This window comes from Hemiscyllium ocellatum, chromosome 12 (genome assembly GCF_020745735.1).
Source record: "Hemiscyllium ocellatum isolate sHemOce1 chromosome 12, sHemOce1.pat.X.cur, whole genome shotgun sequence".
In the NCBI taxonomy this organism is placed as follows: Eukaryota; Metazoa; Chordata; class Chondrichthyes; order Orectolobiformes; family Hemiscylliidae; genus Hemiscyllium; species Hemiscyllium ocellatum.
This window is the reverse complement of record NC_083412.1, coordinates 65,801,094-65,815,339: the sequence shown is the minus strand read 5'-3', so window position 1 is coordinate 65,815,339 and position 14,246 is coordinate 65,801,094. Positions and strand designations below refer to the sequence as shown.

The 14,246-nt window shown below is 42.2% G+C and overlaps 1 protein-coding gene across 1 annotated transcript in view; it reads right to left on the bottom strand.

Moving 5' to 3' along the window:
- The window catches only part of LOC132820598 (suppressor of tumorigenicity 14 protein homolog), a 63,416-nt gene extending 53,184 nt beyond the window's left edge, over nucleotides 1-10,232 (bottom strand). Inside the window, exons 1-3 of the mRNA XM_060832803.1 lie at nucleotides 9,740-10,232; nucleotides 8,507-8,654; nucleotides 3,743-3,879 (exon numbers count right to left, since the gene is read on the bottom strand). Coding sequence (XP_060688786.1) covers nucleotides 3,743-3,879; nucleotides 8,507-8,654; nucleotides 9,740-9,847 — 393 coding nt within the window. The 5' untranslated portion in view covers nucleotides 9,848-10,232. The remainder of the gene's footprint in view (nucleotides 1-3,742; nucleotides 3,880-8,506; nucleotides 8,655-9,739) is intronic.
- Nucleotides 10,233-14,246: the final 4,014 nt, after the last annotated feature.

Genomic DNA, 14,246 nt, shown 5'->3' with positions numbered 1-14,246 from the left:
GCTGTTGCAGAGATAGATGGATCATGGACAGTCATGGGTGAGGTTTTGGATGAGAATATAGGAGCCATAGTGAATACGTTTGCGGATGCCACCAAAATTGGTGACATAGTGGACAGTGAATAAGACTATCTAAGAGTACAACAGGATCTTGAGCAGTTGGGCCAGTGGGCCGAGGAATGGCAGATGGAATTTAATTTAGGTTAATGTGAGGTGTTGAATTTTGGTAAGGTGAACCAGGGCAGGACTTACACAGTTAATGGTTGGACCCTGGGCAGTGTGGTCAAACAGAGACACCTAGAGATCCGGGTACATAGTTCCTTGAATTTGGTATCCCAGGTAGAGACGATGATGAAGAAGGCATTTGGCAAGCTTGTCTTTATCGGTTAGAGCACTGAGTACAGGAGTTGGGATGTCATGTTATGGCTATACAAGACCACATGTGGAGTACTGTGTATAATTCTGCTATAGGAATAATGTTACTAATATGGAGAGGATGCAAAAAAGATTTACAAGGATGTCACCAAGACAGAAGGGTTTTGCATTATGAGGCTGGATAGGCTGGGATTTTTTTTCCCATGGAGTGTAGGAGCCCAAGGGATGATCTTATAGTGGTTTGTAAAATCATGAGTGGCATCCATAAGGTGAATAGTTAAGATCTTTTCCCCAAGGTAGTGGAGTCCAAAATTAAAGGGCATAGATTTAAGGTGAGATGGGAAAGATTCAGAAGATGCTAAAACCCGAGGGGCAATTTTTTTCACACAGAGGGTGGTTTATATATGTAATGAGCTGCCAGAGGAAGTGGTATAGGTGAGTACAGTTACAACATTTAAAATACATTTGAACAATTACATGGATAGGAAAGGTTTAGGAGGATATGGGACTGATTCAGTTGAAGAAATCTGGTTGGCCTGGACAAGTTGGGCTGAAGGATCTGTTTCCATACTGTGTGACTCTGTGACTCTATTCCTCAAAGATGGAGCGTGGATCTCATACTCTATTATACTATCAACTTTCAGTCAACACATTTTAAAACTGGACAAATAGACCATCAAAATGGTAGCTGCAAATCTTGTGACCTTTGGCACTTGAGCTAAATTAGACTGAGTGATACTCAGATGTTAAACAACAACACATAATGTTGGAATCCTCCAGCACACCAGCCCTTTTCTTGGGGAAAAAGAGCTTTAAACTTAGTTATATTTTATGTCTGGTTCAAAAATCAGCTAGAATCTGTTTGAAAATACTTCCTCCAAACTCATCGAACTAGCAAGTCATTCAGGCCTCTAAGGTAATTAACAGCAATATTGTAAACAAAAACAGACATTGCTAGAAAAAACTCAGCAGGTCTGGCAATATCTGTGGAGAGGGAACAAGAGTTAATATTTTGGGTCCATTACTCTTATTAAGAAAAGCAAGAAATCTCAGCAGAGCATCTTCACAATCTGCTCCAGCTTTGAGTTCACCTAAGAACCAACACAAGCCTCTTATCTACAAAAACATTAATCATGGAGAGTTAAAGGGCTGTGACATAGAGACAAGGCATTGGAGGTGGAGAAGACGATAGACTGGCTAACCAAGAAAATATCAGAGTTAAGGGAGGGAAAAAAAAAATGAGATGCCATTGATAACTTTTGCCAAGTTGGTGTCAATGCCATGAGCATTCGTGTAAGGACTCAAACAAAAGAACTGAAAATGTGGAACAGATAACCATTAGACTAAGTAACATTGGCCATTTTGAAGAGCAGAGAAGAAAGGGAAGTTAAAGATGGGACAAAATTTGGAAAGGACCTTGGGTTTGAGGTTGAAAGAGTGATATTTGTGTAACAGTTAGCCATTAACAATAATGGTAAGCATTGAGTAAGCAAAGGTCCCCATGGGAGACTGATTAGCAAGGTTAGATCTCATGGCATACAGGCAGAACTAGCCATTTGGATACAGAACTGGCTCAAAGGTAGAAGACAGAGGATGGTGGTGGAGGGTTGTTTTTCAGACTGGAGGCCTGTGACCAGTGGAGTGCCACAAGGATCGGTGCTGGGCCCTCTACTTTTGTCATGTAGATAAATGATTTAGATGCGAGCATAAGAGGTAAAGTTAGTAAATTTGCAGATGACACCAAAATTGGAGGTGTAGTGGACAGCGAAGAGGATTACCACAGATTACAACAGGATCTTGACGAGATGGGCCAATGGGCTGAGAAGTGGCAGATGGAGTTTAATTCAGATAAATGCAAGGTGTTGCATTTTGGGAAAGCAAATCTTAGCAGGACCTATACATTTAATGGTAAGGTCCTAGGGAGTGTTGTTGAACAAAGAGACCTTGGAGTGCAGGTTCATAGCTCCTTGAAAGTGGAGTCGTAGGTAGATAGGATAATGAAGAAGGCGTTTGGTATGCTTTCCTTTATTGGTCAGAGTATTGAGTACAGGATTTGGGAGGTCATGTTGCGGCTGTACAGGACATTGGTTAGGCCACTGTTGGAATACTGCGCGCAATTCCTATTGGCAAGATGTTGTGAAACTTGAAACAGTTCAGAAAAGATTTACAAGGATGTTGCCAGGGTTGGAGGATCTGAGCTACAGGGAGAGGCTGAACAGGCTGGGGCTGTTTTTCCTGGAGAATCGAAGGTTAAGGGGTGACCTTATAGAGGTTTACTAAATTATGAGGGGCATGGATAGGATAAATAGGCAAAGTCTTTTCCCTGAAGCGTCAGGGAGTCCAGAACTAGAGGGCATAGGTTTAGGATGAGAGGGGAAAGATATAAAAGAGATCTAAGGGGCAAACTTTTCACGCAGAGGGCGGTACGTGCATGGAATGAGCTGCTAGAGGAAATGGTGGAGGCTGGTACAATTGCAACATTTAAGAGGCATTTGGATGGGTATATGAATAGGAAGGGTTTGGAGGGATATGGGCCGGGTGCTGGCAGGTGGGACTAGATTGGGTTGGGATATTGGGTCGGCATGGACGAGTTGGACCGAAAGGTCTGTTTCCATGCTGTACATCTCTATGACTCTATGACTCTAAGTGTTTCCTGGTTGAGTAGACCACCAAACCGCTTCACCCACCTGCGTTCAAAATAGCTAAACCTCCCACCATCGTTGTGCATTCCACCCGACCTAATATTTAGAGGATGATTGGAAAGAAAATATTACAGAAGATTTTAATATGTGATGCTATTAACCAAACAATTGGGTCAGTTTGCAAACAGTTTCTGAATTAAGTTATATTATGCAACCAAGAGATTATGACCAAGAATTTCAGAATATTTAAGGTGATCTGCAATTTTACTGGAATTAACATATATTATTTAATTGCAATCAATTGGGGTGGCAGGGTGGCTCAGTGGTTAGCACTGCTACCTCACAGCATCAGGGTCCCAGGTTTGATTCCAGCCTTGGTCTACTGTCCGTGTGGAGTTTGTACATTCTCCCCATGTCTGTGCAGGTTTCCTCCCACAGTCCAAAGATGTGCAGGACAGGTGAGTTGGCCATGCTAAACTGCCTGTAGTGTTAGGTGCATTAGGCTGAGGGAAATAGGACTAACTGGGTTACTCTTTGGAGGGTTGATGTGGATTTGTTGGGCCAAAGGGCCTGTTTCCACACTGTAGGGAGTCTAATCTAATCAAAAATTCAGTTTGTATAACTTTTGTTGTAAACATTCTCTAGGAAATTAACAAGAAAAGTGAATACAGTACCACATCTACTTTTCCAAATGATTTATAACATATTATTTTTTCTAAATTACTTACCATATTTTTTAACACCAATGAGTAGTTTTTACAATGAGTTATCACTGGTTCACGTGTCATACTTCCAATGTAATATTGAGAAATTCCATAAATTTTGAGTTTTGGATCAATAAAGTCATCATCATATGAAGTCGCTCCTTAAAAATAGAATGAAAATTTGTTATTAAACATAAGTAGAGTAGAGTAACATTTATTTGTCATTTCTACAATATATAGCTGATACAGTAAAAACAAGACAGCGTTCCTCCAGGATAGAGGGTGTGACATGGTCAACGCAAACTACACGATCGTATACGGCATAAAGTGCATAAGAAGGGCAAAACACACAAGTTACAGTGTAATAGAAGAATGATAAATAATAGACATTTTTCCAGCAGCAATTTGAAGTCTGGCAAGGAATTTCAAGTAGAATAGAGTCTGATCATACTTTGTTAAGGAGCCTGATGGTTTGGGGGAAGAAACTGTTACATAGTCTGGCCATGAGAGACCAAATTTATATGCAGATTTTATAAGAGATCTTAAAGTAACGAAACACTAAGGAGGCAGCGATCATAATATGGTAGAATTCAGTCTGTAGTTTGAAAGAGAGAAGGCAAAATTGGATGTAATGGTGTTACAGTTAAATAAAGGTAATTATTGGGGCATGAGAGAGGAACTGATGAAAATTGACTGGAGGCAGAGCCCAGCAGGGAAGACAGTGGAGGAACAATGGCAGGAGTTTCTGGGTGTAATTGAGGACACAGTACTGACGTTCATCCCAAAGAAAATATAGAATATCCAGGGTGGGGGAGGCATTAGACAGCCATGGCTGACAAAGGAAGTTAGGAAATGTATAAAAGAAAACGATAGAACCTAGAAAGTGGCCAACAGCACAGGAAAATCAGAAGATTGGGAAGACTACAAAAACAAACAGAGGATAACAAACAGGAATAAGGAAGGAGAGAATGAAATGTGAAGGTAGGCTAACCAGTAATATTAGAAATGATTGTAAAAGTTTCTTTCAATAAGAAAAAAAACGAGAGGCAAAAGTAGACATTGGTTCAAACTGATGCAGGAAGAGAGATAAGGAAATAGCTGAAGAACCTAATAAGTACTTTGCATCAGCCTTCACAGTGGAAGACATGAGTAATATTCCACCAATTAAGGAGAGTCAGGGGCAGAGCTGAGTATGATAGCGATTACAAAAGAGAAAGTGCTGGATAAGCTAAACGGTCTAAAAATTGATAAATCTCCAAGCTCCAATGGGCTACATCCTAGAGTTCTGAGGGAGGTGACTGAGGAATAGAGGAGGTGTTGGTTGTAATCTTTCAAATGTCACTGGAGTCAGGGAAAGTCCCAGATAATTGGAAAATCACTGTTGTGACCCTCTTGTTCAAGAAAGGATCAAGACAAAAGATGGAAAATTATAGGCCAATTAGCCTAACCTCGGTTGTTGATAAAATTCTAGAATCCATTGTTAAGGATGAGATTTGTAAATCCTTGGAAGTACGGGATTAGCATGGATTTAGTAAGGGGAGTTCATGCCTGACAAACCTGTTAGAATTCTTTGAAGAGGTAACAAGTAGGTTAGACCAGGGAAACCCAGTGGATGTTATCTACCTGGACTTCCAAAAGGCCTTTGATAAGGTGCCTCACGGGACGCTGCTGCGTAAGGTGAGGGCCCGTGGTGTTCGAGGTGAGCTACTGCATGGATTGGGGATTGGCTGTCTGACAGAAGGCAGAGAGTTGGGATAAAAGGTTATTTTTTGAAATGGCAGCTGATGACAAGTGGTGTCCCACAGGATTCAGTGTTGGGGCTGCAGCTGTTCACTTTATATATTAATGATCTGGATGAGGGGACTGGGGGCATTCTGGTGAGGTTTGCTGATGAAAAAAATTAGGTGGACAGACAGGTAGTTCTGAGGAGGTGGGGAGGCTGCAGAAAGATTTAGACAGTTTAGGAGAGTGGTCCAGGAAATGGCTGATGAAATTCATCGTGAGCAAATGCAAGGTCTTGCATTTTGGTAAAAAGAATACAAGCATGGACTACTTTCTAAACGGTGAGAAAATTCATAAAGCCATGAAGGGATTTGGGAGTGCTAGTCCAGGATTCTCAAAGGTTAACTTGCAGGTTGAGTCCGTGATTAAGAAGGCAAATGTAATGTTGTCATTTATCTCAAAAGAGTTGGAATATAAAAGCAGCGATGTGCTTCTGAGACTTTATAAAGCTCTGGTTAGGCCCCATTTAGAATATTACGTCCAATTTTGGGCCCCAAACCTCAGGAAGCACATACTGGCACTGGAGCGTGTCCAGCAGAGACTCACATGGATGATCCCTGGAATGGTAAGCCTAACATGCAATGAACAGCTGAAGATCCTGGGATTGTATTCATTACAGTTTAGAAGGTTGAGGGGGGATCTAACAGAAACTTGCCAGATAATGCATGGCTTAGAAAGGGTGGACGCTGGGAAGTTGTTTCCATTGGGTGGGGAGACTAGGACCCGTTGGCACAGCATTAGAATTAGAGGGGGTCAATTTAGAATGGAAATGAGGAGACATTTCTTCAGCCAGAGAGTGGTGGGACTGTGGAATACATTGCCACAGAGCGCAGTGGTGACCGGGATGTTAAATGTCTTCAAGACAGAGATTGATAAATTATTGATCTTGCAAGGAATTAAGGGCTACGGGGAGAATGTGGGTAAGTGGAGTTGAAATGTCCATCAGCCATGGTGGAGTGAACTTGATGGGCCAAAGGATCTTACTTTCACTCCTATGTCTTATGGAATGCTCTGGTCTCTTCTGCCAAATGGTAGGTTGGAGAAAAGTTTGAGTGAGGAGTGTGTGGGCTCTTCCACAATACACTTAGCTTTTCAGAAGCAGCGTGTAGTGTAGATGTCTGTAATGGAGGGAAGGGAGCCCGATGATCCTCTCAGCTGTCCTTACTATCCATTGTAGGGTCTTACCATCCGAGACAGTGCAATTCCCAAACCAGGCAGTGATGCAGCAGCTCAGAGTACTTCAGTGAACCCTCTGTAGAATGTGTGGGAGGTGGGCATTCCTCAGCCTGCTGGTATTGAGGATCCAGCTGAAAATGTGTTGCTGGTTAAAGCGCAGCAGGTCAGGCAGCATCCAAGGAACGGGAAATTCGACGTTTCGGGCATAAGCCCTTCATCAGGAGGATCCAGTTGAGATTCTACACCAGGTGTATGCCAAAAAATCTGGTGCTCTTCACAATCTCCACAGGGAGCTGTCGCTGTCCAATGGATGGTGGTTGTACCATGCCCTCCTGAAGTCAACAGCCATCTCTTTCATCTGGTCCATGTTCAGAGACAGGCTGTTGACTCTGCACCAGTCGTTAGTCGCTGCACCTCCTTTTTTTATGCAGACTCGTCGTTCCTGCTGATGAAACCCACTACAGTCATACCATCGGCAAACTTAATGATGTGATTCGACCTGTGCATCGCTGCAGTTGTGTGTCAGTAGGGTGACCAGCAGTGGACTGAGCATACATCCCTGGGGCCGCCCCGTGCTCAGTATGATGGTGTTGGAGATGCTGTTCCCAATCCGGATTGACTGAGGTCTCCCAGTCAGGAAGTCCAGGATCCAGTTACAAAGGAAGGTATTTAGGCCCAGCAGACTCAGCTTTCCAGTCAGGTGCTGAGGAATGATGGTGTTAAATTCTGAACTGATGTGTAAGAGATTTACTTATGTTGAAGTTTAAAATGACAAATTTAAAAATGAAAAGCAACTAATTATTATTTCTAACAAAATGGCACTTTTCATATGAAGTCCAACTGTATGGCAACAATACCAGATTCATTTGTTTATATGTCTCCTCATGAGATGTGGGTGTCACTGACCAGCCAGCATTTAATATCCATCCTTTAAACTCAAACTGCTCAAGAAGGTGGACTGTTAATTGTATGAAATAACTTGGTTATGAATGACTTCTAATTATTTCTCTCTTTTACCTCTCTATCTTTCTTTTAAAGTCCAAAGATTTGCAATAGAAAGCTGTGAAATGTGTTTTTCTGTTTTGCTTCTCCGGTCCACACTTTCTCCTCAAGAATAGAGTAGCATTGGAAACTGTTCAAAAAGGGTTCACTCTACGGATTGCTGAGATGAGTGGGTTATTTTATTAACAAAACATTGCATCAGTTTGACTTGTATCTTTTGGAGTTTGATGAGAATGATGATACATGATCTTACTGAAGCATATAAGATCTTGAAGGGAATTAACTTTGTGTGCCAAGACGATGTTCTCTCTCGTGGAAGAGACTAGAACCAGGGGGTCATAACAGAAAAGTAAGGAGTCACCCTTGGTGATTATTCATTTTCTTTAAGAGAGTCATTGATGTGTGGAATTCTCTTCCCCAGAGAGCAGTGAATGCAGGGCCATTGAATATTTTTAAGGCTGAATTAGATAGATTCTTGATTGATAGGGGAGTGAAGGGGTATAGCAACTAACAGGAATGTAGTGCTGAGGCTACCATCAGATCAGCCGTGATCTTGTTAAACAGAGAAGGCCTGACATGCATGATTCACCAAAATTCTCAGGAGACCAAACTGCAATTTGATCCATAATATGTCAACATAATTATTTCTTTAAGTACAATTTTAATTAAGAAGTAGAGATGAAATGTGAGTGTAAAATCTATCAATGCAAAAATTAAGAAATACACCCCCAAATGTTCTAGGATTGAACAATATTCCCAGACTGTGTTGCATCAGCAATGAGATCTGTACAATACAATATTTTACTTTGATTTAAATATTCTACTCACTTATGCCAAGAATCACGATTGTGGTTATTAAAATTATAGAAGATAACACGATCAGCACTTTACATTTCCAGCTTTTGATTTTATTGCGGATATTTCTATTAAAAATCTCTCTGCAACACTGAATGTTCCATTGTCTATTCCGTCCTTCCTGCAGAAACAATCAAAATATGAATCCAGACGATTACGTAAACTAATGGAAATCTTTGCCACTGTTAAAGATTTAAGAAACATCATGATACAATACAAACGTCATGCTAGTGCCTCTAATTGTGCTCTTTCCCCTCCTCAGCCCTCTCTGTCCACTTGCATTATGTCTGTAACCAGCTTTTCTGCTTTAACAGCAGATTGCTTTTGGAAGCAGGCGAATGTGAAAAATCCTACAACAACATTTGAAAGGTTGGGTGAATTTTCCTGGTGGCCTGGCAAATGACTATTTGTCAAGAACGATCAAAACCTGTCAAACATTTGAACTGTAACAAAACTGGAAATGCTGGATACATTTGCATGCTTGGCAGCACTTGTAGGGAGGGAAAAAGAATTGACATTTTCACTTCAATTAAAAGAGAAAAGCTGGTCAAGGAGTTAATTATAATAGACAAGGAGGGTTAAAGTGGGGAAATGGCCAGACCTCCTGAACTTATTCAGCAGTTTCTGATCATTTATGAGATTTGCAGCATCAGGATTACAGTATTTTGTTTTTAATCTGACTTATAGAGTCATGGAAACAGACCCTTCAATGCAACTCGTCCATACTGAGAATTTTCTCAAACTAAACCAATCCCATTTGCCTACGTTTGGCGCATATTCCTCTAAACCTTGCCTATACACGTACTTGTCCAAATGTCTTCTGAATGCTATAACTGTACCTGCATCTAAATCGAAGCCGACATTAGCCTGCCCAACAACCTCTTCAGTTCAGGATATTATACTTGTTAAATAACCTCTTGGGACTTTAGGAAGACGTGCACGTTTTTATTTTCAGATATACGGTTCCAATCCAGTCTGACGACTTGCCTGTGTATTCGCTCGCCCAGGGAAGGCTGATGTGAACCTTTCAACTTTCCCCTAAATAACCTGACAGGCTGGGATCACAATGGCAGAGAGGAGAAAATTCTAACGAAGAGGTGTTCTATGCCAGTGAATCCACGAGAAACAACTCAAATTATGACCAAGCCAGCGATTGGAAGTTTTAAATCTGCCTTTAATAGTTGGGTGAGGAGAGCTACAGCTCACCTGGAGGGACGGCTCCGGCTCCGGAAGGAGTGTCTCTTCTGTGTTGTTGTTCATTTGAGCGCTGTTGGATCGAAAATCGATCATTGGTATTGGTGTTGCTACTGCCATGTTGTAAGCGAGGTCCTCAAAGGAAAATTCAGTCCGACTTGGTTTCACTTTTCAATACTGTACCAAACTTCCCAGAGCATTTAGTTGCCGTAACCCCGGAAGTCTCGGCTTCAGGTGAAATCCAGGCTAAAGTTGAGAGTAACTTCTCGCAAGTTGACAGTGAACGGGGCAGACTAATAACTGGGGTAAAATTTGGCTCTTGCCTACAAGAATAAGTGAGCAGAAGGATAATGAGCCGAGATGTGTGAAGGGCGAGTGTTGCGCTTCGCTCTGCAACTGTAAGGAGGGGTACTTTCCAGGAATGTGAAATGATGCGAAGGTCACACCTCTCATCGGCGTAGATCGGGCAGCGCCCAGTTTGCTCAATGTGTGGGAATAACCTATGGTCTCCATTATCAGAATTGTTTTAAAGAAAATGTCAGAGCTGTCAGTCGTTTTTTTAAAATGTAAACGACCCTGTGACGACATCTTCTGGAAGCCTCAAGCCTCCTCCCGAGATTGCTGAGAACTGGGATTTGATTCATTTTATTCCCTTGTGAGAGGGAAATGTCAGCTTTGCTGGCCCTTCACCCAGAAAATCATGTGAAACACAACCAAACTGGTCTTGCATACTTTAAAATTGAGTTCCGTGCATTCATTTCCAATTATTACTGTTTATTGTCACTGTTTTTTTTCTTTTCTCTATCGTCCATTCCTATTTGTCTCTTGAGAAGCTGGTGGTGAGCTGAAGTCTTGAACCACTGCAGTCCATGTGCTATAGGTACACCACAGTGCTGTCGGGGAGGGCTGACCAGGATTTTGACTCAACCACAATGGAAGAATAGCGACATAGTGCTTCCCATAGATTGTCATTCCATCCCTTGCTTTACGCTACAAAGGTTCCACATTGCTGACAGGAGAATAGCCTACACAAATACAGGGCCACCTTTCCATTTCAACAGTTCTCTTGTAGTGCAGAACTGCCAGTGGAAGGCAAACTAACTTCCCTTTTTCACAGCAGTATTCTAAAATGTAAAGGGCCAAGATCACAGACAGCCCCTTTGACAGCTGCTGTCAAATGGTAAGTATGCAAAGTACTTGAGAGGTTAGGGTGCCAGGATAGTGGGGCACAGGCTGGGTAGGATACCAAGTGGGGTGCCAGGATGCCAGATGACAAGGGGTCAGGTAAGTGATCGACTGTTTAAGGAAGGTTGGGGGATAGGAGATTGTGGAGTTTAGAGGAGGGGAGTTACATAGAACGTTACAGCGCAGTACAGGCCCTTCAGCCCTCGATGTTGCACCAGCCTGTGAAATTAATCTGATGGCTATCTAACCTACACTGTTCCATTATTATCAATATGGATGTCCAATGCCCATTTAAATGTCCTTAATGTTGGTGAGTGTACTACTGTTGCAGGCAGGCCGTTCCATGCTCCTACAACTCCCTAAGTAAAGAAACTAGTAAAAAATGAGGTCTGCAGATGCTGGAGATCACAGCTGAAAATGTGTTGCTGGTCAAAGCACAGCAGGCCAGGCAGCATCTCAGGAATAGAGAATTCGACGTTTCGAGCATAAGCCCTTCATCAGGAAGGGCTTATGAAGAAACTACCCCTGATATCTGTCTTAAATCTATCACCCCTCAATTTAAAGCTATGTCCCCTCGTGTTATCCTTCACCCTCCAAGGAAAAAGGATTTCAATGTCCATCCTATCTAACCCTCTGATTTATCTTATATATCTCGATTAAGTGACCTCTCAATCGTCTTCTCTCCAATTAAAATAGCCTCAGTTCCTTCAGCCTTTCCTTGCAAGACATTCCTTCCTTACCAGGCAACATCCTCGTAAATCTCCACTGAACCCCTTCCAAAGCTTTCACATCCTTTCTATAATGCGGTGACCAGAACTGCATACAATACTCCAGGTACGGCCTTACCAGTGTCTTGTACAGCTGAAGCATGACCTCGTGGCTCCGAAACCCAATCCCCCAACAAATAAATGCCAATGCACCATATGTCTTCTTCACAACCCTATCAAATTGGGTGGCAACTTTCAGGGATTTATGCACCTGGACACTGAGATCTTTCTGTTCATCTGCACTGCCAAGAGTTTTGCCATTAGCCCAGTACTCTACATTCCTGTTACTTCTTCCAAAGTGAACTACCTCACACGTTTCTGCATTAAACTCCATTTGCCTCTTCTCAGCCCAACTGTGCATCTTAACTATGCCCCTCTGTAACTCAACATCCTCTGGCACTATCCACAACTCTGCCTACTGTAATGTCATACGCAAATTTACTAACCCATATTTCTATGCCCACCTCCAGATCATTTATAAAATTACAAACAATAGAGGCCATAAAACAGATCCTTGTGGCATACCACTGGTAACTGAGCTCCAGGATGAACATTACCCATTAACCACCACCCTCTGTCTTTTTTCTGCTAGCCACTTTCTAATCCAAACCGCTAAATCACCTTCAATCCCAAAACTCGGTATTTTGTGAAATAAACTACTGTGTGGAACCTTATCAAATACCTTACCAAAGTGCATATATATCACATCAACTGCTTTACCTGCATTCACCTGTTTTGTCACTTTCTCAAAGGACTCAATATGGTTAGTGAGGTATGACCTACCCTTCACAACATTGGGTTGACTATCCCTAATCAAATTATTCCTTTCCAGATGATTATAAATCCTATCCTTTAAAATCTTTTCCAACATCTAACCCACAACTGAAGTAAGACTCGCTGGCCTATAATTACAAGAGCTGTCCCAACTCCCCTTCTTAAACAAGGGAACAACATTTGCTATCCTCCAGTCTTCTGGCACTACTCCTGCTGACAATGATGACATAAAGATTGAAGCCAAAGGCTCTGTAGTGTCCTTCCTGGCTTCCCAAAGAACCTGAGGATAAATCCCATCCAGCCCAGGGATCTTTTCTATTTCAGATCTTCTAAAACTGCTAAAACCTCCTCTTTGTCAACCTCAATCCCATCTAAGATTGTAGCCTGTAACTTTGTATTCTCACTAACATTACCCTTTTCTAATGTGAATACTGACAATTCCACATTGTCCTCAAATTCCACACACAACTTTCCACTACTATCTTTAATTGGTCATTCTTTTATTCCTGATATACTTATAGAAGGCCTTAGGGCTTTCCTTGATCCTATCTGCCAACAACTTTTCATGTCCCCTCCTGGCTCTTCTTAGACCTCTCTTTAGTTCTTTTCTGGCTAACTTATAACTCTCAAACCCCTAACTGAACTTTACACCTCATCCTCCCATTAGCCTTTTTCTTCCTCTTGACAAGAGCTTCAACTTCTTTAGTAAACCATGGCTCCCTCTCTCGATAACTACCTCCCTGCCTGATATGTATAAACTTATCAAGGATCTGCAGTAGCTGTTCCTTGAATAAGCTCCACATTTCAAGAGTGTCCATCCGCTGCAATTTCCTTCCCCATCTTATGCATCCTAAATCTTACCTAATCACAAGATAATTGCCTTCACCCCCCCCCCCCCCCAACGTGATACCTCTTTCCTTGCGGTATATACATATCCCTGGCCATTGCTATTGTAAACATAACCGAATTATGGTCACTATTGCCAAAGTGCTCACTTACCCCCCAAATCTAACATCTGGCCATGTTCATTCCCTAGAACCAAATTGAATATGGCATCACCCATGTGTTGGCCTGTCTACATATTGTGTCAGAAAACCCTCCTGCACACATTGAACAAAAACTGACCCATGTAAATTACTTGAGCTATAGTATTCCCAGTCAATACTGGGAAGTTAAAGCTCCTATCAAGAATCATCTTTGCTATCCTTTTCTCTAAATCCCTGGAATAATTCAGAGGCCTATAGAAAACTCCCAACAGGGTGACCTCTCCTTTCCTGTGTCTAACCTCAGCCCAAACTACCTTAGTGGATAAGTCCTCAAACGTTATCTCAACTGCTGTAAAATTAAGCTTGATTAACAATGCCATACCCTCACATCTTTTACCATCTTCTCTGTTCTTGCTGAAACATCTAAATCCTGGAATTGCAACAATCCTCTCCCTCCTCGAGCCATGTCTCTGAAATGGCCACAAAATCAAAGTCTCAGGTACCACCCAAGGAGTTCTTGGGTCTGAAATCAGATTGGGTCTGGAGAAGGGAAAGAGAGGATTGGGACTGGAGTGAGCTTGGTGGGGGGTGGGGACAAGTCATGTTCAGAGTGGGGGAAAGTGAGGGTCAGGTTAGGAGTGGGTTAATAGCAAGTGGAGTGGGGTGAGGTGGTTATGTTGGGGTTGGGTCCAGTGCAGAGGAAGAAGGGATCTGGTGCAGAGGAAAAGGATGTCAGGTCTGTACTGGGATATCAGGTCTGGAGCTGGATAAGTTGGAGTGTCAAGGCCAGACCAGAGGAACTGGGAT